This window comes from Choloepus didactylus, chromosome X (genome assembly GCF_015220235.1).
Source record: "Choloepus didactylus isolate mChoDid1 chromosome X, mChoDid1.pri, whole genome shotgun sequence".
In the NCBI taxonomy this organism is placed as follows: Eukaryota; Metazoa; Chordata; class Mammalia; order Pilosa; family Megalonychidae; genus Choloepus; species Choloepus didactylus.
The window spans coordinates 189,758,946-189,784,994 of NC_051334.1; the positions used below are offsets into that span (position 1 = coordinate 189,758,946).

General features: G+C 39.5%; 1 protein-coding gene across 2 annotated transcripts in view; it reads left to right on the forward strand.

Moving 5' to 3' along the window:
* Window positions 1–26,049, forward strand: part of GABRA3 (gamma-aminobutyric acid type A receptor subunit alpha3) — a 406,943-nt gene that overhangs the window by 294,891 nt on the left and 86,003 nt on the right. For both annotated transcript variants that reach the window (XM_037822441.1, XM_037822442.1), the window contains exon 5: window positions 24,386–24,606. In XM_037822441.1, the coding sequence (XP_037678369.1) occupies window positions 24,386–24,606 (221 nt within the window). The remainder of the gene's footprint in view (window positions 1–24,385; window positions 24,607–26,049) is intronic.

Below are 26,049 nucleotides of genomic sequence, written 5' to 3' on the forward strand. Positions count from 1 at the left end.
TAAGGTATGTACTTATCAATAAAATTGCTAATCTGAAGGGTTTGCACATTTTAAACTTATTTCTGATATGGTCAAATTGCTCTCCTAATTGTTTGTACCAATGTATAGTCTCGTTAGCAATTTATGAGAGCTCCATTTCTCTGCATCCTTGCCAATATTTTGTATTGTCACACTTTATTTTTGTCACTCTCATGGGAATGAAATGGTATCTAATTGATTTTATTTGCATTTTTCTGATTACCTTTGAGGAGGCAGCTTTGAGGCTGAGTGTCTTTTTACATGCTTGGTGACCAGTCTGGGCCACTAAAGATCAGATGCCTTTGCTTTGACCTGTACCAACAAAAGTAGAAACTCCACAGAGACCCAGTTTCCCTATCTTTCCTTCAAATTGAATAGATTCTGCCTGTGCTATCTCCACCCTTGTCTGGGTCAGAGTGCTGGGAACTGAAAATGGCTGAGCCTTTCTTCACTGAGCCAAAACAGACAGAAAGCCCCCTTCAGGGCCAATCCTCAGCCACCCTCCAGCTCTCCAAGGTCAGTTGTCACCCGAGCCTCTGTCTGCTTGTTGGGGATTCATAGCTCATAGTGAGCAGTTCATGCTTGTTAATTAAAACCCCAGTTGGAGCTCAGCTGAGCTAGATTTGCTTGCTGGGAGAGAGCTTCTCTCTAGCACCCTGAGGCTTTGCAGCTCGGGCTGTGGGGGGAGGGGGCTCCCAGCTTGGATCTACAGTTTTTACTTACAGATTTTATGCTGTGATCTCAGGCATTCCTCCCAATTCAGGTTGGTGTATGATGAGTGGACAATCACATTTGTCCCCCTGCAGTTATTCTGGGGGGGACCGCTCCCTAGGGGGTTATCTTCCCTAAGAGAAAAGCTCTACCATCTGCCTTCCATTCAGAACCAGACCTCAGAGCCTGCGGGAAAACAGCCACGGGCCACACCTCCTTACACCAGTCTGGAGTTACAGGCTGACAGGCGCCACCTTCTGGGCAGAAAAGCACAGTGACCTGAGGCATCACAGGGTGTGCCAGTTTTCTAAGACACACCCTCAGGGAAACTGGATACTGAATATTTCTTCCTTTTGGGACCTGAGCCCGTTCTGGTCTGGGAATACCTGATTGGGGTAACCAAAGAAAACAGATGCCTAGACAACAGAAAACTACAACCTACACTAAGAAAAATGAAGTTCTGGTCTGGGAACACCTGATTGGGGTAACCAAAGAAACCAGATGCCTAGACAACAGAAAACTACAACCTACACTAAGAAAAACGAAGTTCTGGTCTGGGAACACCTGATTGGGGTAACCAAAGAAACCAGATGCCTAGACAACAGAAAACTACAACCTACACTAAGAAAAACGAAGTTCTGGTCTGGGAATACCTGATTGGGGTAACCAAAGAAACCAGATGCCTAGACAACAGAAAACTACAACCTACACTAAGAAAAATGAAGTTATGGCCCAGTCAAAGGAACAAACTTACACTTCAACTGAGATACAGGAATTGAAACAACTAATAATAAGTCAATTCAAAAAGTTTAGGGAAGATATGGCAAAAGAGATGAACCATATAATGAAAACACTGGGTGTACATAAGGTAGAAATTGAAAGTTTGAAAACACAACTGGCAGAATCTGTGGAAATCAAAGGCACAACACAAGAGATGAAAGACACAATGGGAACATACAACAGCAGATCTCAAGAGGTTGTTCCTGGTTGTTTATTAGTTGTTCCAGGGGGACTAACTAGCTTCCACTCCTCTGTATGCCACCATCTTAGATCCTCTCTCTCTCTCATTTTTGAAGGACAGTTTTGCTGAATGTAGAATTCTTGGTTGGCAGTTTTTCTCTTTCAGTATCTTAAATATATCATGCCACTGTCTTCTCGCCTCCGTGGTTTCTGCAGGAAATCTGTACATAGTCTTATTGAGCTTCCCTTGTAGGTGATGGCTCACTTTTCTCTTGCTGATTTCAGAATTCTCTCTTTGTCTTTGACATTGGACAATCTTATCAGGAAGTATCTTGGGATAGGTATATTGGGATCTATTCTGTTTGGGGTATGCTGCACATCTTGAGTCTGTAATTTTATGTGTTTCTTAAGAGTTGGGAAATTTTCAGTGATTATTTCTTCTATTATTCTTTCTGCCTGTTTTCCCTTCTCTTCTCCTTCTGGGACACTCATAACACATTTATTCATGTGCATCATGTTATCATTCAATTCCCTGAGACCCTGCTCATATTTTTCCATTCTTTTCCCTATCTGTTCTTTTGTGTGTAGGATTTCAGATGTCCTGTTCTCCAGTTCATGAATCCTTACTTCTGCCTCTTCAAATCTGCCATTGTACATCTCCATTGTGTTTTTTGTCTCTTCTAGTGCACCTTTCATTCCTATAAGTTTTGCCAATTGTTTTTTCAAGCTTTCGAGTTCTTCCTTATATTTGCCCAATGTTTTCTTTATATCCTTCATCTCTTTTGTCATATCTTCCTTCAACTCACTGATTTGATTTTTTAATTGATTTAGGAGATTTGTTTATTAATAATTAGTTGTTTCAATTCCTGTATCTCAGTTAAAGGTTAAAATGCAAGTTTTTTCCTTTGACTGGGTCATATCTTCGCTCTTCCTAGTGTGATCTGTAATTTTCTGTTGTCTCGTCGTCTGGTTTCCTTGATTACCCCAGTCAGATTTTCCCAGACCCGATGGGCCCAGGTCTCAGGAGGAGGGTATAATCAGTATCAGGTTTCCCTGAGGGTGTGTCTTAGAAGATTGACAGACCTTCCTGTGAGGCCTCTAGCCACTGTGCTTTTCCTAACCTGCCCAGCAGGTGGTGCCTGTCAGCCTGTCGCTCCCCACTGGTGTAAAGACGTGCAGTCCCTTTAATTCACCTTGGACCCTGTCCTGGCCAGGGGCCAAAGATTTCAGAAGCCAAGCTTAAGCTGTTTCTGGTTGGTTTGTTTGTTTTCCCCCAGACCCTGGGGTCTGAGTTCTCTGAGGGAAGGCAGTCACTTGAGCTGTGCCATGCCCCCCTTTTCTTAGGAAAGATACACCCTTTAGGGAGTTATCTTCTACCCTTGTATTCCTCTTTTGTCTCTCTGACTCTGTTAACTCCACCATTGCCTGGGTCAGAGCTGACAATTGAAAATGCCTGAGGCTTTCTCTAATAAGCTGCTTAGAATGAAAGGAAAAAAAAGGAAAAAGAGAGAAAGCTCCTTTTCAGAACCTGTCCCCAGCCCCCCAGTTTCACTAGTTGATCGGTGTTGGTACCCAGTTCTCTGTGCCCCTTGTCATCAGACACAGCCAGTTTCCAGTATTCTGAACTCAGCTGCTCCAAAAGCCTTTGTTTTTAATTATTTATGCATTTTTTCCATCAGTGTGTCTCCTCTCTGCTGGAAGGAACCTCAGTTTCATTTCCTGCTTGCTTTGGGTTTATCCGTGCTCATAGCTTGTATTCAGTAGTCCAAATTTGTTAATTAAAACTGCAGTTGGAGCTTGCTTGAGTTACATTCCCTGTAACCCTTCTTTTTTCCATAGGGAAGTGTTTTAGCTCAGCCTGTGGTGCCAGTGGGGGAGGGGTGCCAGCTCTGCAGTTTGGGGAGCTTTACTTGCAGTTATTATGCTGTGATTTCAGCTGTTCCACCCATTCCAGTCAGGTATACAATGTGTGACTGGTCACAGATATCCCCCAACAGTTGTTCCAGACTATATACTAGCTATTCCTGGCTGTTTACTAGTTGCTCTAGAGGACTAACTAAATTCCATGCCTCTCTATGCCACCATCTTTTCCTGCCTCCCTTTACCTTGTTTTTATAGCCATCAGATCAACTGCTCTTATTATCATTTATAAAGTGTTAGTATTTGTTTTATTTACCTATAAGTTTTTTAATAATTATACCCACCATTCTTTCTTGTATCTTCTCGTTGGTTTCATTTTCAACTACAAGAAGAACTTCTTTTAGCAGTTCATTTCATGAGGATTCATTTAATCACTTGTTCAAAAATATTTATAGAGCACCTGCTATATGCCTGGTAGAGTTCTAGAGGTGGTGGAATTTATCAGTGAACAAAACAAAGTCCCTGCTACTATGGAGCGTCCAGTCTCGTGCAATGAAAGAAATGATAAGGAAGTAAAGATATATTTTGTTATTTCCCTGAAGAAGAAAAATATCATATTATAGGGGGAAGGGGGACTTGTTATTTTTGATAAGATGGCCAGGGAATGTCTCTCTGATTCGTTTACTTTTGTATGAGTCCAGAATGCTACAAGTGTCCTAGCCATGTGAAAAAATCAGATGTAAGAGTATTTGTTAGTGGTAAATCTTCTGCCCTATATTACTTGTCTAAAATTGCCTATATTTTGATCTCACTATTGAATGATATTATAGTTGGCTGTAGAATTATTGGTTGACAGCTATTTTTCTCTCAGCATTTTCAAGATGTGTTTTCATTGTCTTTTGGCTTCTATTGATGCTTTCAAGAATTCTTCTACCAAATTGTTATTTCTTTGTGGATAATATACCTTTTCTATTTTGTTGTTGTTAAGATCTCCTCTTTGGTATTCTGAAAATCCATTTGGTTCTATTTTTTATTAGAGAAGTTGTGGGTTTACAGAGCTGTGCCGGTTTGAATGTATTGTGTTCCCCAAATGCCATTATCTTTGTGGTCTTGTGGGACAGACATTTTGGTGCTGGTTAGATTTGCTTGGAATGTGCCCCACCCAGCTGTGGGTGGTGACTTTGGTGGGATACTCCCATGGAGGTGTGACCCCACCCATTCAGGGTGGGCCTTGATCAGTGGAGCCATATAAATGTGCTGACTCAAAGAAACTGAACGGAGTGCAGCTGTGAGTGACGTTTTGAAGAGCAAGCTTGCTAGGGAGGAATGTCCTGGGAGAAAGCCATTTTGAAACCAGAACTTTGGAGCAGATGCCAGCCACGTGCCTTCCCAGCTGTCCTGGGAGAAAGCCATTTTGAAACCAGAACTTTGGAGCAGACGCCAGCCACGTGCCTTCCCAGCTAACAGAGGTTTTCCGGACACTATTTGCCATCCTCCAGTGAAGGTACCCGATTACTGATGTGTTACCTTGGACACTTTATGGCCTTAAGACTGTAACTGTATAGCCAAATAAACCCCCTTTTTATAAAAGCCAATCCATCTCTGGTGTTTTGCATTCTGCAGCATTAGCAGACTAGAACAAGAGCAATTATGCATGAAATACAGGATTCCCATATATCTCCCCACCACCAGTATCCTGCATTGGTGTAGATCATTTGTTACAACTGATGATGGCACATTTTTATAATTGCACTATTAATTAAAATCCATAGTTTATCTTAGGGCTCACTGTTTGTGTAGTGTAGTTCCATGGATTTTTTTAAAAAAATTTATTCTGTTGCCATATATACAATCTAATATTCCCCCTTTTAATCATATTCAAATACATATTTCAGCATTGTTAATTGCAGTCATAATATTGTGTTACTATTACTACAATCCATTACTAAAACATTTCCATCATTCCAAATAGGAGCCCTGTACATTTTGAGTCTTAACTTCTCATTCCCCTTCCCCACCCCATCCCCTGGTAACCTATATTATAAATTCTGACTCGATGAGTTTTTTTATTCTAAGAGATCTTACAAAATTTTTCCTTTTGTGTTTGGCTTATTTTGCTCAACATGATGTCTTTGAGGTTCACCCATGGTTCTATTTTTAATCTATTGATCTCAGGCTCTTTATTGCTCTTGAAGCTAAGGATTTCTATATTTTAACATTTCTGGGAAACTGTCAGCCATTAGTACTTTGAATAGTTTTTCTCTGCCATTTTCTTCATTCTCTCGCATTTAGAATCTTATTAGCTATTTACTGAACTCTTTCATTTTGCCTCACATGGTACTATGCCTCTTTTTCATATGTTCCATCATTTATATGTCTGAAATGTAAATCAAACAATTTTTCTTGTGTATTTTCCAGTTCGCTAATCTCCAGTGATATCTAATCTGCTATGTAACACATCCATTGAGTTTTTATTTTCAATGACTATGTTTCCTTTACAGAAGGTCTACTTCAAATAGACCTTTTTCAAAGATGTTTTTCTCCCCCACTCCATAATGCCTGAGTCTTTTCTCATTTGTTTAATCTCTCCATTGACACAGTTATCATTTTAATTATACTTCTTTAATAATCTCTATTTAACAATTCTGTTAACAGAAGTTTTTATTGGGGGATCTAAATCGGTTATTTGTTACATCAGCTGACTCTTCCTCATGATGGATTATTTCCTCAAATGTTTTGTTGTTGTGGGTTGCAAGCATTTATTTGTAGTTTTGTCCTTCCAAAGTGTTTTTTTTTTTTTCAGGGTTAACTTTTTTTTTTTTTTAAATCTTCATTTTATTGAGATATATTCACATACCATGCAGTCATACAAAACAAATCGTACTTTTGATTGTTTACAGTACCATTACATAGTTGTACATTCATCACCTAAATCAATCCCTGACACCTTCATTACCACACACACAAAAATAACAAGAATAATAATTAGAATGAAAGAGAGCAATTGAAGTAAAAAAGAACACTGGGTACCTTTGTCTGTTTGTTTCCTTCCCCTATTTTTCTACTCATCCATCCATAAACTAGACAAAGTGGAGTGTGGTCCTTATGGCCTTCCCAATCCCATTGTCTCCCCTCATAAGCTACATTTTTATACAACTGTCTTCGAGATTCATGGGTTCTGGGTTGTAGTTTGATAGTTTCAGGTATCCACCACCAGCTACCAAATTCTTTAGAACCTAAAAAGGGTTGTCTAAAGTGTGCGTAAGAGTGCCCACCAGAGTGACCTCTCAGCTCCTTTTGGAATCTCTCTGCCACTGAAGCTTATTTCATTTCCTTTCACATCCCCCTTTTGGTCAAGAAGATGTTCTCCGTCCCACGATGCCAGGTCTACATTCCTCCCCGGGAGTCATATTCCACGTTGCCGGGGAGATTCACTCCCCTGGGTGTCTGATCCCACGTAGTGGGGAGGGCAGTGATTTCACCTTTCAAGTTGGCTTAGCCAGAGAGAGAGGGCCACATCTGAGCAACAAAGAGGCATTCGGGAGGAGGCTCTTAGGCACAATTATAGGGAGGCCTAGCCTCTCCTTTGCAGCAACCGTCTTCCCAAGGGTAAAACCTATGGTAGAGCGCTCAACCCATCAAACCACCAGTCCCCTATATCTGTGGTCATGTTAGCAACCATCGAGGTGGGGTAGGCAAATACCCCTGCATTCTCCACAGGCTCCTCAAGGGGGTACTACATCTTTTTTTCCTCGTTTTTCTTTTTTTTCTTTTTAACTTTCCCTTCTTTTTTAAATCAACTGTATGAAAAAAAAGTTAAAAAGAAAACAAACATACAATAAAAGAACATTTCAAAGAGACCATAACAAGGGAGTAAGAAAAAGACAACTAACCTAAGATAACTGCTTAACTTCCAACATGTTCCTACTTTACCCCAAGAAAGTTACCTAATATAGCAACATTTCTGTGAACTTCTTCCTACTATATCCATCAGAAATTAACAGACCATAGTCATTCCTGGGCATCCCCAGAACATTAAATAGCTTATCTGTTCTTCTTGGATTATTGTTCCCCCTTCCTTAATTGCTCTCTATTGCTAGTTCCCCTACATTCTACATTATAAACGATTTGTTTTACATTTTTCAAAGTTCACATTAGTGGTAGCATATAATATTTCTCTTTTTGTGCCTGGCTTATTTCGCTCAGCATTATGTCTTCAAGGTTCATCCATGTTGTCATATGTTTCACGAGATCGTTCCTTCTTACTGCCGCGTAGTATTCCATCGTGTGTATATACCACATTTTATTTATCCACTCATCTGTTGAAGGACATTTGGGTTGTTTCCATCTCTTGGCAATTGTGAATAATGCTGCTATGAACATTGGCGTGCAGATATCTGTTCGTGTCACTGCTTTCCGACCTTCCGGGTATATACCGAGAAGTGCAATCGCTGGATCGAATGGTAACTCTATATCTAGTTTTCTAAGGAACTGCCAGACTGACTTCCAGAGTGGCTGAACCATTATACAGTCCCACCAACAATGAATAAGAGTTCCAATTTCTCCACATCCCCTCCAGCATTTGTAGTTTCCTGTTTGTTTAATGGCAGCCATTCTAACCGGTGTTAGATGGTATCTCATTGTGGTCTTAATTTGCATCTCTCTAATAGCTAGTGAAGCTGAACATTTTTTCATGTGTTTCTTGGCCATTTGTATTTCCTCTTCAGAGAACTGTCTTTTCATATCTTTTGCCCATTTTATAATTGGGCTGTCTGTACTATTGTCATTGAGTTGTAGGATTTCTTTATATATGCAAGATATCAGTCTTTTGTCAGATACATGGTTTCCAAAAATTTTTTCACATTGAGTTGGCTGCCTCTTTACCTTTTTGAGAAATTCCTTTGAGGAGCAGAAACTTCTAAGCTTGAGGAGTTCCCATTTATCTATTTTCTCTTTTGTTGCTTGTGCTTTGGGTGTAAAGTCTAGGAAGTGGCCGCCTAACACAAGGTCTTGAAGATGTTTTCCTACATTATCTTCTAGGAGTTTTATGGTACTTTCTTTTATTTTTTTTTTTTATTTTTTTTTTTATTTTTATTTTTTTTTTAAATCATCATTTTATTGAGATATATTCACATACCACGCAGTCATACAAAACAAATTGTACTTTCGATTGTTTACAGTACCATTACATAGTTGTACATTCATCACCTAAATCAATCCCTGACACCTTCATTAGCACACACACAAAAATAACAAGAATAATAATTAGAGTGAAAAAGAGCAATTGAAGTAAAAAAGAACACTGGGTACCTTTGTCTGTTTGTTTCCTTCCCCTACTTTTCTACACATCCATCCATAAACTAGACAAAGTGGTGTTTGGTCCTTATGGCTTTCCCAATCCCATTGTCACCCCTCATAAGCTACATTTTTATACAACTGTCTTCGAGATTCATGGGTTCTGGGTTGTAGTTTGATAGTTTCAGGTATCCACCACCAGCTACCCCAATTCTTTAGAACCTAAAAAGGGTTGTCTAAAGTGTGCATAAGAGTGCCCACCAGAGTGACCTCTCGGCTCCTTTTGGAATCTCTCTGCCACTGACGCTTATTTCATTTCCTTTCACATCCCCCTTTTGGTCAAGAAGATGTTCTCCGTCCCACGGTGCCAGGTCTACATTCCTCCCTGGGAGTCATATTCCACGTTGCCAGGGAGATTCACTTCCCTGGGTGTCTGATCCCACGTAGGGGGGAGGGCAGTGATTTCACCTTTCAAGTTGGCTTAGCCAGAGAGAGAGGGCCACATCTGAGCAACAAAGAGGCATTCAGGAGGAGACTCTTAGGCACAAATATAGGGAGGCCTAGCCTCTCCTTTGCAGCAACCGTCTTCCCAAGGGTAAAACTTATGGTAGAGGGCTCAACCCATCAAACCACCAGTCCCCTATGTCTGTGGTCATGTTAGCAACCATGGAGGTGGGGTAGGCGAATACCCCTGCATTCTCCACAGGCTCCTCAAGGGGGCACTACATCTTTTTTTTTTTTTTTTTTCCCCTTGTTTTTCTTTTTTCTTTTTTTTTTTTTTTTTTTTTTTTTTAACTTTCCCTTCTTTTTTCAAATCACCTGTATGAAAAAAAAGTTAAAAAGAAAACAAACATACAATAAAAGAGCATTTCAAAGAGACCATAGCAAGGGAGTAAGAAAAAGACAACTAACCTAAGATAACTGCTTAACTTCCAACATGTTCCTACTTTACCCCAAGAAAGTTACATAATATAGCAACATTTCAGTGAACTTGTTCCTACTACAACCATCAGAAATTAACAGACCATAGTCATTTCTGGGCATCCCCAGAACGTTAAATAGCTTATCTGTTCTTCCTGGATTATTGTTCCCCCTTCCTTAATTGCTCTCTACTGCTAGTTCCCCTACATTCTACATTATAAACCATTTGTTTTACATTTTTCAAAGTTCACATTAGTGGTAGCATATAATATTTCTCTTTTTGTGCCTGGCTTATTTCGCTCAGCATTATGTCTTCAAGGTTCATCCATGTTGTCATATGTTTCACCAGATCGTTCCTTCTTACTGCCGCGTAGTATTCCATCGTGTGTATATACCACATTTTATTTATCCACTCATCTGTTGAAGGACATTTGGGTTGTTTCCATCTCTTGGCAATTGTGAATAATGCTGCTATGAACATTGGCGTGCAGATATCTGTTCGTGTCACTGCTTTCCGATCTTCCGGGTATATACCGAGGAGTGCAATCGCTGGATCGAATGGTAGCTCTATATCTAGTTTTCTAAGGAACTGCCAGACTGACTTCCAGAGTGGCTGAACCATTATACAGTCCCACCAACAATGAATAAGAGTTCCAATTTCTCCACATCCCCTCCAGCATTTGTAGTTTCCTGTTTGTTTAATGGCAGCCATTCTAACCGGTGTTAGATGGTATCTCATTGTGGTCTTAATTTGCATCTCTCTAATAGCTAGTGAAGCTGAACATTTTTTCATGTGTTTCTTGGTCATTTGTATTTCCTCTTCAGAGAACTGTCTTTTCATATCTTTTGCCCATTTTATAATTGGGCTGTCTGTACTATTGTCATTGAGTTGTAGGATTTCTTTGTATATGCAAGATATCAGTCTTTTGTCAGATACATGGTTTCCAAAAATTTTTTCCCATTGAGTTGGCTGCCTCTTTACCTTTTTGAGAAATTCCTTTGAGGTGCAGAAACTTCTAAGCTTGAGGAGTTCCCATTTATCTATTTTCTCTTTTGTTGCTTGTGCTTTGGGTGTAAAGTCTAGGAAGTGGCCTCCTAATACAAGGTCTTGAAGATGTTTTCCTACATTATCTTCTAGGAGTTTTATGGTACTTTCTTTTATATTGAGATCTTTGGTCCATTTTGAGTTAATTTTTGTGTAGGGGGTGAGGTAGGGGTCCTCTTTCATTCTTTTGGATATGGATATCCAACTCTCCCAGCCCCATTTGTTGAAAAGACCATTATGGCTCAGTTCGGTGACTTTGGGGGCCTTATCAAAGATCAGTCGGCCATAGATCTGAGGGTCTATCTCTGAATTCTCAATTCGATTCCATTGATCTATATGTCTATCTTTGTGCCAGTACCATGCTGTCTTGGCAACTGTGGCTTTATAATAAGCTTCAAAGTCAGGGAGTGTAAGTCCTCCCACTTCGTTTTTCTTTTTTAGAGTGTCTTTAGCAATTCAAGGCATCTTCCCTTTCCAAATAAATTTGATAACTAGCTTTTCCAAGTCTGCAAAGTAGGTTGTTGGAATTTTGATTGGGATTGCATTGAATCTGTAGATGAGTTTGGGTAGAATTGACATCTTAATGACATTTAGCCTTCCTATCCATGAACATGGAATATTTTTCCATCTTTTAAGGTCCCCTTCTATTTCTTTTAGTAGAGTTATGTAGTTTTCTTTGTATAGGTCTTTTACATCTTTGGTTAAGTTGATTCCTAGGTACTTGATTTTTTTAGTTGCTATTGAAAATGGTATCTTTTCTTGAGTGTCTCTTCAGTTTGTTCATTTCTAGCATATAGAAACATTACTGACTTATGTGCATTAATCTTGTATCCCGCTACTTTGCTAAATTTGTTTATTAGCTCTAGTAGGTGTATCGTTGATTTCTCAGGGTTTTCTAGATATAAGATCATATCATCTGCAAACAATGACAGTTTTACTTCTTCTTTTCCAATTTGGATGCCTTTTATTTCTTTGTCTTGCCGGATTGCCCTGGCTAGCACTTCCAGCACAATGTTGAATAACAGTGGTGACAGCGGGCATCCTTGTCTTGTTCCTGATCTTAGAGGGAAGGCTTTCAGTCTCTCACCATTGAGTACTATGCTGGCTGTGGGTTTTTCATATATGCTCTTTATCATGTTGAGGAAGTTTCCTTCAATTCCTACCTTTTGAAGTGTTTTTATCAAAAAGGGATGTTGGATTTTGTCAAATGCTTTTTCAGCATCTATTGAGATGATCAATTGATTTTTCCCTTTCGAGTTTTTAATGTGTTGTAATACATTGATTGTTTTTCTGATGTTGAACCATCCTTGCATGCCTGGAATGAACCCCACTTGGTCATGGTGTATGATTTTTTTAATGTGTCTTTGGATTCGATTTGCAAGTATTTTGTTGAGGATTTTTGCATCTATATTCATTAGGGAGATTGGCCGGTAGTTTTTCCTTCTTTGTAGCATCTTTGCCTGGTTTTGGTATTAGATTGATGTTAGCTTCATAAAATGAGTTAGGTAGTGTTCCATTTTTTTCAATGTTTTGAAAGAGTTTGAGTAAGATTGGTGTCAGTTCTTTCTGGAAAGTTTGGTAGAATTCCCCTGTGAAGCCATCTGGCCCTGGGCATTTATTTGTGGGAAGATTTTTGATGACTGATTGGATCTCTTTGCTTGTGATGGGTTGGTTGAGGTCTTCTATTTCTTCTCTGGTCAGTCTAGGTTGTTCATATGTTTCCAGGAAATTGTCCATTTCTTCTACATTATCCAGTTTGTTGCCATACAGTTGTTCATAATATCCTCTTATAATTTTTTTAATTTCTTCAGGATCTGCAGTTATGTCACCTTTTTCATTCATTATTTTGTTTATATGGGTCTTCTCTCTTTTTGATTTTGTCAGTCTAGCTAGGGGCTTGTCAATCTTGTTGATCTTCTCAAAGAACCAACTTTTGGTGATATTTATCCTTTCTATTGTTTTTTTGTTCTCTATGTCATTTATTTCTGCTTTAATCCTTGTTATTTCTTTTCTTCTACTTGGTTTAGGATTGGTTTGCTGTTCATTTTCTAGCTTCTTCAGTTGATCCATTAGTTCTTTGATTTTGGCTCTTTCTTCCTTTTTAATATATGCGTTTAGTGCTATAAATTTCCCCCTTAGCACTGCTTTTGCTGCATCCCATAGGTTTTGGTATGTTGTGTTCTCATTTTCATTCGTCTCTATATATTTAGCAATTTCTCTTGCTATTTCTTCTTTAACCCACTGATTGTTTAGGAGTGTGTTGTTTAACCTCCAGGTATTTGTGAATTTTCTAAGTCTCTGATGGTTATTTACTTCTAATTGTATTCCATTGTGGTCAGAGAATGTGCTTTGAATAATTTCAATCTTTTTAAATTTATTGAGGCTTGTTTTATGTCCCAGCATATGATCTATTCTGGAGAAAGTTCCGTGAGCACTAGAAAAGTATGTGTATCCTGGTGATTTGGGATGTAATGTCCTGTAGATGTCTGTTAAATCTAATTCATTTATCAGATTGTTTAGGTTTTCAATTTCCTTATTGGTCTTCTGTCTGGTTGATCTATCTATAGGAGAGAGTGATGTGTTGAAGTCTCCCACAATTATTGTGGAAACATCAATTGCTTCCTTTAGTTTTGCCAATGTTTCTCTCATGTATTTTGTGGCACCTTGATTGGGTGCATAGACATTTACGATTGTTATTTCTTCTTGCTGAATTGCCCCTTTTATTAGTATGTAGTGGCCTTCTTTGTCTCTCAAAACATCCCTGCATTTGAAGTCTATTTTATCTGAGATTAATATTGCTACACCTGCTTTCTTTTGGCTGTAGCTTGCATGAAATATTTTTTTCCATCCTTTCACTTTCAATTTCTTTGTGTCCCTGTGTCTAAGATGAGTCTCTTGTATGCAACATATTGATGGTTCATTTTTTTTGATCCATTCTGCGAATCTATATCTTTTAATTGGGGAGTTTAATCCATTTACATTCAACGTTAAAACCGTGAAGGGATTTCTTGAATCGGCCATCTTATCCTTTGGGTTATGTTTGCCATATTTTTCCCTCTCTCTATTAATATCCTTTATTGTACCCATACCGAATCTCTTTAGTACTGAACCTTTCTCCAAGTCTCTCTGTCCTGTCTTTGTTTCTCTGTCTGTAGGGCTCCCTTTAGTATCTCCAGTAGGGCAGGTCTCTTGTTAGCAAATTCTCTCAGCATTTCTTTGTCTGTGAAAAATTTAAGCTCTCCCTCAAATTTGAAGGAGAGCTTTGCTGGATAAAGTATTCTTGGCTGGAAATTCCTCTCTCTCAGAATTTTAAATATATCGTGCCACTGCCTTCTCGCCTCCATGGTGGCTGCTGAGTAGTCACTACTTAGTCTTATGCTGTTTCCTTTGTATGTGGTGAATTGCTTTTCTCTTGCTGCTTTCAGAACTTGCTCCTTCTCTTCTATGTTTGACAGTGTGATCAGTATATGTCTCGGAGTGGGTTTTTTTTGGATTTATTCTATTTGGAGTTCGCTGAGCATTTATGATTTGTGTATTTATGTTGTTTAGAAGATTTGGGAAGTTTTCCCCAACAATTTCTTTGAATACTCTTCCTAGACCTTTACCCTTTTCTTCCCCTTCTGGGACACCAATGAGTCTTATATTCGGACGCTTCATATTATCTATCATATCCCTGAGGTCCATTTCGAGTTTTTCAATTTTTTTCCCCATTCTTTCTTTTATGCTTTCATTTTCCATTCTGTCATCTTCCAGGTCACTGATTCGTTGTTCAACTTCCTCTAGTCTTGTACTATGAGTGTCCAGAATCTTTTTAATTTGGTCAACAGTTTCTTTAATTTCCATAAGATCATCCATTTTTTATTTAGTCTTGCAATGTCTTCTTTATGCTCTTCTAGGGTCTTCTTGATTTCCTTCATATCCCGTACTAGGGTCTCATTGTTCATCTTTAGTTCTTTGAGTAGCTGCTCTAGGTGTGTCTCTTCTGGTCTTTTGATTTGGGTGCTTGGGCTTGGGTTATCCATATCGTCTGGTTTTTTCATATGCTTTATAATTTTCTGTTGTTTTTGGCCTCGTGGCATTTGCTGTCCTTGATAGGGTTCTTTTAGGGTTTGTAGACCAGTTGAAGTCCTTATCTCTAGTTTATCAGATCTACAGCTTCGTGGAGTACACTTTCTCTAACTAACCAGCAGGTGGCGTCCACGAGCCACCTGTTCTCCACAAGCCAGATCTCCCCTGCTTAGCCTTTTTGGTGAGTGGGGGGAGTGAGTCTTGTGGGGCCCAATTGGTGTCCAAAGCTTGCGTGTGTAGTTGGTGTTGCCTGCCCTGTATGTGGGGCGTGTTTCTGGGCAGTCGGGGAGGGGGGGTGGCCCTAACAATCAAATCTCCCTGATGATCCTAGAGTTTTAAAGCTACTGCAATAGTCTAATCCTTCAGTTCAGTCCTGCCACAGTTTGTCTCTGCCACTGACCCACAAGTCTTTGGTATTGGCGTATGGCTCCTGAGACTTGCAAGTGGGCCCCTCTTCCAGGCTGTGCACCCCGGGTCCTCTGTTGAGGGATGACTGTGCTATGTCACAGGTGAGTGCCGTCCCCCCAGGGCAGTTCTGGGCTGCTGGGCTGTGTTGGGAGGCTCCCAGTCTGCTCAAATGATGGCTGAATGGGGCTCTGTTAATTCACACTGCTCCCCCTTCCCAGCTCTGGGACATTCAGCTGAGGTTGCAGGGAAGGCTAATGTCCACGCCCAGTTTTGTGGTGTGTGCCTGTTATTTGAAGCACTTCTGTCACACTGGGTTGTCTGGGGCAGCTCTGGGCTATGGGGCTGGCGATGGGCAGGAGTGTTTCCTGTCCACCAGGATGGTGGCTGTGAGCGGACACCCCCCTTTTCTTGGGAAGTTGTGTTGTTTAGTGAATTTTCTCAGCCACTGGATTATTGCCTTTTGTCTCAGAGCTCTCTTAGTTCTGCTCTTGACTTGACGTGCCCAAATTTCAATTCTTTGAAGCTTTCTGTATTGAGCTTCTTAGAGTAATTGTTTTAGAAAAAGCAAAAAGGATTTAAAAAAAAAAAAGAAAAAAAAAAAACGGCCCTCCTCAGAGATCTAATGGGTTATTGAAATGCTAATAGACAAAGCAACCAGGGCCATTAAGGAAAGGTGCCCTGGGCAGAGAGATCAGCCTTGCTTCGGGATTTGCATATGCGCCTCAAGGCCTGATCTCCGCCCTTCCCCTTTCTGTGTTCACCAGAACTCCAAAAATCCTCTGCTTTCACTTTGGAGCTTCTCGTGTTGTTTTCCTTCTATGCCCGTCTCCTCTCTGCTGGGCTGGCTGCTCTCAGAGTCTCTGGTGTCTGGCCTCAGTCTATCTATGGTTGGAGTTTGAATCAGTAGAATGAGTTTCCGATGAGAGCAGCCACTGCAATTCTCCCTTCTCCTTCCTGGAGCTGACAGCCCCTCCTCCCCCGGGACTGAGCCTGGCAGGGAGGGGCGCGGGTCCCCTGGCCGCAAAAACTTACAGATTTCGCTGATCTCAGCAGTTCCACGTTTTCATGAGTGTTGTATGAAGTATGCCCAAAGACAGATTGCTCTGTGGTGTCCAGTCCACGCAGTTCCTGGCTTTTTATCTACTTTCCTGGAGGAGTAACTAAAACATACAGCTCACCAGTCTGCCATCTTGCCCCGCCTCCGGTACTTTCTTTTATATTGAGATCTTTGGTCCATTTTGAGTTAATTTTTGTGTAGGGGGTGAGGTAGGGGTCCTCTTTCATTCTTTTGGATATGGATATCCAACTCTCCCAGCCCCATTTGTTGAAAAGACCATTATGACTCAGTTCAGTGACTTTGGGGGCCTTATCAAAGATCAGTCGGCCATAGATCTGAGGGTCTATCTCCGAATTCTCAATTCGATTCCATTGATCTATATGTCTATCTTTGTGCCAGTACCATGCTGTTTTGGCAACTGTGGCTTTATAATAAGCTTCAAAGTCAGGGAGTGTAAGTCCTCCCACTTCGTTTTTCTTTTTTAGAGTGTCTTTAGCAATTCGAGGCATCTTCCCTTTCCAAATAAATTTGATAACTAGCTTTTCCAAGTCTGCAAAGTAGGTTGTTGGAATTTTGATTGGGATTGCATTGAATCTGTAGATGAGTTTGGGTAGAATTGACATCTTAATGACATTTAGTCTTCCTATCCATGAACATGGAATATTTTTCCATCTTTTAAGGTCCCCTTCTATTTCTTTTAGTAGAGTTATGTAGTTTTCTTTGTATAGGTCTTTTACATCTTTGGTTAAGTTTATTCCTAGGTACTTGATTTTTTTAGTTGCTATTGAAAATGGTATCTTTTTCTTGAGTGTCCCTTCAGTTTGTTCATTTCTAGCATATAGAAACATTACTGACTTATGTGCATTAATCTTGTATCCCGCTACTTTCTTAAATTTGTTTATTAGCTCTAGTAGCTGTATCGTCGATTTCTCAGGGTTTCCAGATATAAGATCATATCATCTGCAAACAATGACAGTTTTACTTCTTCTTTTCCAATTTGGATGCCTTTTATTTCTTTGTCTTGCCGGATTGCCCTGGCTAGCACTTCCAGCACAATGTTGAATAACAGTGGTGACAGCGGGCATCCTTGTCTTGTTCCTGATCTTAGAGGGAAGGCTTTCAGTCTCTCACCATTGAGTACTATGCTGGCTGTGGGTTTTTCATATATGCTCTTTATCATGTTGAGGAAGTTTCCTTCAATTCCTACCTTTTGAAGTGTTTTTATCAAAAAGGGATGTTGGATTTTGTCAAATGCTTTTTCAGCATCTATTGAGATGATCAATTGATTTTCCCTTTCGAGTTTTTAATGTGTTGTAATACATTGATTGTTTTTCTTATGTTGAACCATCCTTGCATGCCTGGAATGAACCCCACTTGGTCATGGTGTATGATTTCTTTAATGTGTCTTTGGATTCGATTTGCAAGTATTTTGTTGAGGATTTTTGCATCTATATTCATTAGGGAGATTGGCCGGTAGTTTTCCTTTTTTGTAGCATCTTTGCCTGGTTTTGGTATTAGATTGATGTTAGCTTCATAAAATGAGTTAGGTAGTGTTCCATTTTCTTCAATGTTTTGAAAGAGTTTGAGTAAGATTGGTGTCAGTTCTTTCTGGAAAGTTTGGTAGAATTCCCCTGTGAAGCCATCTGGCCCTGGGCATTTATTTGTGGGAAGATTTTTGATGACTGATTGGATCTCTTTGCTTGTGATGGGTTGGTTGAGGTCTTCTATTTCTTCTCTGGTCAGTCTAGGTTGTTCATATGTTTCCAGGAAATTGTCCATTTCTTCTACATTATCCAGTTTGTTGCCATACAGTTGTTCATAATATCCTCTTATAATTTTTTTAATTTCTTCAGGATCTGCAGTTATGTCACCTTTTTCATTCATTATTTTGTTTATATGGGTCTTCTCTCTTTTTGATTTTGTCAGTCTAGCTAGGGGCTTGTCAATCTTGTTGATCTTCTCAAAGAACCAACTTTTGGTGATATTTATCCTCTCTATTGTTTTTTTGTTCTCTATGTCATTTATTTCTGCTTTAATCCTTGTTATTTCTTTTCTTCTACTTGGTTTAGGATTGATTTGCTGTTCATTTTCTAGCTTCTTCAGTTGATCCATTAGTTCTTTGATTTTGGCTCTTTCTTCCTTTTTAATATATGCGTTTAGTGCTATAAATTTCCCCCTTAGCACTGCTTTTGCTGCATCCCATAGGTTTTGGTATGTTGTGTTCTCATTTTCATTCGTCTCTATATATTTAGCAATTTCTCTTGCTATTTCTTCTTTAACCCACTGATTGTTTAGGAGTGTGTTGTTTAACCTCCAGGTATTTGTGAATTTTCTAAGTCTCTGATGGTTATTGACTTCTAATTGTATTCCATTGTGGTCAGAGAAGGTGCTTTGAATAATTTCAATCTTTTTAAATTTATTGAGGCTTGTTTTATGTCCCAGCATATGATCTATTCTGGAGAAAGTTCCATGAGCACTAGAAAAGTATGTGTATCCTGTTGATTTGGGATGTAATGTCCTGTATATGTCTGTTAAATCTAATTCATTTATCAGTTTGTTTAGGTTTTCAATTTCCTTATTGGTCTTCTGTCTGGTTGATCTATCTATAGGAGAGAGTGATGTGTTGAAGTCTCCCACAATTATTGTGGAAACATCAATTGCTTCCTTTAGTTTTGCCAGTGTTTCTCTCATGTATTTTGTGGCACCTTGATGGGGTGCATAGACATTTACGATTCTTATTTCTTCTTGTTGAATTGCCCCTTTTATTAGTATGTATTGGCCTTCTTTGTCTCTCAAAACATCCCTGCATTTGAAGTCTATTTTATCTGAGATTAATATTGCTACACCTGGTTTCTTTTGGCTGTAGCTTGCATGAAATATTTTTTTCCATCCTTTCACTTTCAGTTTCTTTGTGTCCCTGTGTCTAAGATGAGTCTCTTGTATGCAACATATTGATGGTTCATTTTTTTTGATCCATTCTGCGAATCTATATCTTTTAATTGGGGAGTTTAATCCATTTACATTCAACGTTATAACCGTGAAGGCATTTCTTGAATCAGCCATCTTATCCTTTGGTTTATGTTTGTCATATTTTTCCCCTCGGTCTATTAATATCCTTTATTGTACCCATACCGAATCTCTTTAGTACTGAACCTTTCTCCAAGTCTCTCTGTCCTGTCTTTGTTTCTCTGTCTGTAGGGTTCCCTTTATTATCTCCAGTAGGGCAGGTCTCTTGTTAGCAAATTCTCTCAGCATTTGTTTGTCTGTGAAAAATTTAAGCTCTCCCTCAAATTTGAAGGAGAGCTTTGCTGGATAAAGTATTCTTGGCTCGAAATTTTTCTCACTCAGAATTTTAAATATATCGTGCCACTGCCTTCTTGCCTCCATGGTGGCTGCTGAGTAGTCACTACTTAGTCTTATGCTGTTTCCTTTGTATGTGGTGAATTGCTTTTCTCTTGCTACTTTCAGAACTTGCTCCTTCTCTTCTGTGTTTGACAGTGTGATCAGTATATGTCTCGGAGTGGGTTTATTTGGATTTATTGTATTTGGAGTTCGCTGAGCATTTATGATTTGTGTATTTATGTTGTTGAGAAGATTTGGGAAGTTTTCCCCAACAATTTCTTTGAATACTCTTCCTAGACCTTTACCCTTTTCTTCCCCTTCTGGGACACCAATGAGTCTTATATTCGGACGTTTCATATTATCTATCATATCCCTGAGGTCCATTTCGATTTTTTCAATTTTTTTCCCCATTCTTTCTTTTATGCTTTCATTTTCCATTCTGTCATCTTCCAGGTCACTGATTCGTTGTTCAACTTCCTCTAGTCTTGTACTATGAGTGTCCAGAATCTTTTTAATTTGGTCAACAGTTTCTTTAATTTCCATAAGATCATCCATTTTTTTATTTAGTCTTGCAATGTCTTCTTTATGCTCTTCTGGGGTCTTCTTGATTTCCTTTGTATCCCATACTATGGTCTCATTGTTCATCTTTAGTTCTTTGAGTAGCTGCTCTAGGTGCTGTGTCTCTTCTGGTCTTTTGATTTGGGTGCTTGGGCTTGGGTTATCCATATCGTCTGGTTTTTTCATATGCTTTATAATTTTTCTGTTGTTTTTGGCCTCGTGGCATTTGCTGAACTTGATAGGGTTCTTTTAGGATTTGTAGACCAATTGAAGTCCTTATCTCTAATTTATCAGATCTACAGCTTCGTGGAGTACACTTTCTCTAACTAACCAGCAGGTGGCGTCCACGAGCCACCTGTTCTCCACAAGCCAGTTCTCCCCTGCTTAGCCTTTTTGGTGAGTGGGGGAGTGAGTCTTGTGGGGTCCAATTGGTGTACCAAGCTTGCGTGTGTAGTTGGTGTTGCCTGCCCTGTATATGGGGCATGTTTCTGGGCAGTCAGGGAGGGGGGGGGTGGCCCTAACAATCAAATCTCCCTGGTGATCCTAGAGTTTTAAAGCTGCTGCAATAGTCTAATCCTTCAGTTCAGTCCTGCCACAGTTTGTCTCTGCCACTGACCCACAAGTCCTTGGTATTGGCGTATGGCTCCTGAGACTTGCAAGTGGGCCCCTCTTCCAGGCTGTGCACCTCGGGTCCTCTGTTGAGGGATGACTGTGCTATGTCACAGGTGAGTGCCATCCCCCCAGGGCAGTTCTGGGCTGCTGGGCTGTGTAGGGAGGCTCCCAGTCTGCTGAAATGATGGCTGAATGGGGCTTTGTTAATTCACACTGCTCCACCTTCCCAACTCTGGGACAATCAGCTGAGGTTGCAGGGAAGGCTAATGTCCACGCCCAGTTTTGTGGTGTGTGCCTGTTATTTGAAGCACTTCCGTCACACTGGGTTGTCTGGGGCAGCTCTGGGCTATGGGGCTGGCGATGGGCAGGAGTGTTTCCTGTCCACCAGGATGGTGGCTGTGAGCGGACACCCCCCTTTTCTTGGGAAGTTGTGGTGTTTAGTGAATTTTCTCAGCCACTGGATTATTGCCTTTTGTCTCAGAGCTCTCTTAGTTTTGCTCTTGACTTGACCTGCCCAAATTGCAAGTCTTTGAAGCTATCTGTATTGGGCTTCTTAGAGTAATTGTTTTAGAAAAAGAAAAAAGGATTAAAAAAAAAGGGCCCTCCTCAGAGATCTAATGGGTTATTGAAATGCTAACAGACAAAGCAACCAGGGCCATTAAGGAAAGGTCCACAGGGCAGAGAGATCAGCTTTTCTTCGGGATTTGCATATGCGCCTCAGGGCCTGAGCTCTGCCCTTCCCCTTTCTATGTTCACCAGAACTCCAAAAATCCTCCGCTTTTATTTTGGAGTTTTTCGTGTTGTTTTTTTTCTATGCCTGTCTCTTCTCTGCTGAGCTGGCTGCTCTCAGATTCTCTGGTGTCTGGTATCAGTCTATCTATGGTTGGAGTTTGGATCAGTAGAATGAGTTTCCGATAAGGGCTGCCACTGCAGTTCTCCCTTCTCCTTCCCGGAGCTGACAGCCCCTCCTCCCTTGGGACCGAGCCTGGCAGGGAGGGGCGCGGGTCCCCTGGCCGCAAAAACTTACAGATTTCGCTGATCTCAGCAGTTCCATGTTTTCATGAGTGTTGTATGAAGTATGCCCAAAGTCAGATTGCTCTGTGGTGTCCAGTCCACGCAGTTCCTGGCTTTCTACCTACTTTCCTGGAGGAGTAACTCCCAAAGTGTTTTTAAAGTCTATCTAGTGTCACCCCCATCCTGACACCAATTATTATGTTAATTTATCACCAGGCGAGTCTCAGACCATGCAGACAGTGTACATTTGAACATCGAACTCATGTAAGATTAGGTCTGTGGGTGCCAAATATCAGTGGAAATGCTTCCCCATCACTACTCCACAATGAGAATCCATGCTGGTTAGACAAGTTTTCTTTTCAAATTTTTGCCTTGGTGGCTGATTTTGTCTAGTTCTGAGGTTAGAGCCCTTAAGAATCTTGGATTTATATGGGATTCTATTTCCAGCTTCTCACCTGACACAGTCCTGGTTTATACCTGTTTTCCTTGTATAATAATTGATAAAGCTTCCTCTTACCTTCCAAAGTTTTCCAGTTTAGACAATAAATTATGTGATCTCCCTATTCTTAGGCAGGAATGTGCTTGATATGCTGGAGAAAGAGAAAGTCAGGAAGGAAGGAAAGGACCATCTTATGAAGTGCTTTCTAGGTTATGGAAGAATTTTGTATTCCAGGTATGATTGCAAGCCATCAGGATATGTGAAGCCAAAGGATTTTTTTTACTAAAATAATTCTTTGAGTAAGGTCAATGTAATTTCTTGAATTCTAGTGAGCATTAAATAACAATCAGGAAAAAAAAAAGCTTGGCAAAAAATGTTATCCCATTGAAATTGACAGTGGATAGAAAAACCTTTTAAATGTTACAATAATATCTATAAAAGAAATATATTAAACAGACAGCATTCAGATTTAAAATTTGCAAGTGTTGATTTTACATTAAATCTTATAAATAAAAAAATCCCTTGCACAATAAGCACAAGAACAGGGAGAGATAATCACATCTTAATATTCACAACTGTTATTTATGTTCATTATAAAGACTGTATCTTTGCAATGCCGTGGGTTAGGCAATCCCTTATTCAAGTAATTTCTGTTTTTCCCCACTTGTCAAAAAGTACAATTGTCTGAGATAAAATTTCACAATCACAATCAAGAAAGCAAAAAACTTTAGCAGGCAGGATTTAGATATAGGAGCTTTCATGGCTAAACCATGATCTGAAGATAATTTTATAAGTTTAAAAGCCATTACCAAACTACCAAGAGCTACAGAAAAGGATTTTAATTTTCTTCCAGAAGCTTTTTTTTTTTTTAAATCTAGTTTCCTGACGGTGTCCCCTGTACCTTGTGTAGTTTAGCAGTCAAGGATTTGAGCAGTTTGTATTCCAATTTTGGGGTTCACCCTTTCTGTGGTTCCCTTGCTTCTGGGACCTCCCCCTAGGTTATCAGCTTATCTTTCAGCCCTGAGCTCTATTCTCTGACATATTAAACCATGAAGCATTAGATATCTGCCCCCCCGATCTGTGATGGTTGGGGAACTCCTTTGGTCTAAAAAAGCAGCAAACTCACAAACATCACCCAGACAGTTCTGCTGTCATTTAGTGGAAGACTCCCCTCTTGTTTCTGTTTGTACTTTTTTTTTTTTCACTGGGACTCAGTATCTCTCCCATGTAAGTAAAATGTAGTAGCCAACCAGGAATTTGGGAAGAGTTTATATCCAGATTTGTGGTCCCATCCATTCTGTAACTCTCTTGCTTCCAGGACTCCTACCCTTAAAACTTCCATATTCTCTATCAGCTCTGAAATATCTCCTCTGCCCCCTTGAGCCAGTAAGGTTGTGGTTTCTGGCACTGGAATTTTAGGTTTGGGGGAAGCACATTTAAGAAAGAAAAAGTCACAAACTCACAATTCTAACCCATTGCTGTGGCTATATTTCAAGGGTAAACTGTCCTCTAGTTTCTTTCTGCTTTTTGTCACTTCCTTTGCTTTCAAGTAGTTTTAAGTGTGCCTAATTAATTCTGCCATTACCCAAAGCTGAAACATTTATTGTTATTTTAATTTGTGTTAGATTAACAAATGTGATAATTTTCTTCCTGTTTATTAGCAATTTTTATTCATCTCATGAATTTTCTGTTCATGTCATTTACACATTTTTCCATTTCTGTGTTTTTCTCTTAGTTATCTCTAAGAATTCATTATTTATTGAAAATAATAAGATATTAATTCAGGCATGTTATTTTGTGATGCAAATAAAATAATGTGTTAAAATATAAAAGGTTTTGATGTATTGGTGATTGTTATATTGGTCTTTGATGTTCATGTATTATCTCAGGGCTTATTGATCACCATGGCATTATTTTTCAATTGAAATCATTTGCCTTACTCACCAGTAGCTATTGTTAATAGACTGCTGCTTCTCTGCATCAGAGGAAATGTTGGAAGGTAATCAATATTTGCTAAGGCACTGTGGGCCCTCAACAGAACTCTACTCAAAACTGTTCTCTCTCTCTCTGTCCCTAGGAGTACACCATTGATGTATTCTTTCGACAGACCTGGCATGATGAGAGACTGAAATTTGATGGACCCATGAAGATTCTTCCACTCAACAATCTCCTGGCTAGTAAGATCTGGACTCCTGACACCTTCTTCCACAATGGCAAGAAGTCAGTGGCCCATAATATGACAACACCTAACAAGCTGCTCCGACTGGTGGACAATGGAACCCTCCTCTACACGATGAGGTCAGAGAGTGGTGGCTTCCACTTAGTGGGGAGGGTAAAATATACCTGGGAGGAAGACTTGGGTTGAAATCAGTATGCCTTAGGATAGCATCGAAAATTCTGTCAGGTTTACAGATTAGAAATGCACATATAGGTATGTACTTCCTAATGCATTGCATATATGCATACTCGCAAGTATATATCATAGATACACATATAAACAGAGTTGCACATATGTACATTCAAAGGCACACAGAAGTATGTGTGGTATACATGTTAATGTTATGTAAATGTATGCATGCTCAAAGACACACATGGACTAACACACAGGCACATATGCATCTAAGGATACATACACAAACTCCAAAAACATATACACAGATATAAACAATGTGCTAGTCAGAATAGGCCAGGTTTAACTACAGCAGTGAACTACTCCTATAATTTTATATTTTCATGACTCATTATTATAATTAAAATTATTAGGTATTTAATTAGCTGACAGAAAGGATACCTTTGAAAGCATTTGCAGTGCAATAGGATTCTTTCTTTCAGCACTAAAAGGGCATATTTTTGTTCTTGTGTTTGCTTTTTATGCATTTGCTTGCTCCTAGGCTGTCAGCTGTCACTTCTTGAAGCTCTCTCCCATGTTAATAAGTGTCAATTTTGTGTAACTGAGCAAACATTTATTGAATGGATAAATGAAATCCTTCAGTGCAGGTTCTGTGACTATTTCAAATTTGTGTATTTGTTGTTTTTCAGAATGAAACTCAAATATATGTACCTGGTAAATATGTGGTGAATAAAAGAAGTGTACCTGCCTGTTTATTAGCCCCTCATTACTTCGAATTTGCTATTTCTGATGTGTTTCCTGTGAGAATTTGGGAGAATAGTAGATGGCCAAGGAAAGAATGGATAGCAAATATATATTAGAGAAAAGTTGAATGATAGAGTAGAAGCTGAGAGACTAGAGGAGAAGATAAAATAGAGGAGAGGAGAGTACAATGGAGAAAAGAGGAAACGTGGATAAAAGTAAGAGGAGGATGTAGAAGGAAAGGGGTGGATAATGTGGGGAAGAGGCAATAATATAACAGGAAGAGTGGCTGGAAGAAAGAGAGAGAATATGAAAATAGATAAAAGTTTAGAAATATGAGAAGATACAGGAGAAGATGGGATGAAATAAAAAGCCTAGATACTAAGAAATCCAAAAGAGACAGGAGAACTTGGATAAGAGGATGTATTAGATGGGAAGAAAGAAGAGAGGGCATAGAGAAGTAGAGGAAGGGACACAAGGGACATTGCAGATGAACACGAAGGAGGAAAATTGTAGTTGGAAGAAAGAGAAGTATTAACTCATCCATTCACAAACTTTTTTTTTTTCACTTCCTAATATGTACATGGCCCTATATGAGGTTATGGGGATACAAACATTAATAAGGCATATTCTCTGTCCTCAAGACTATA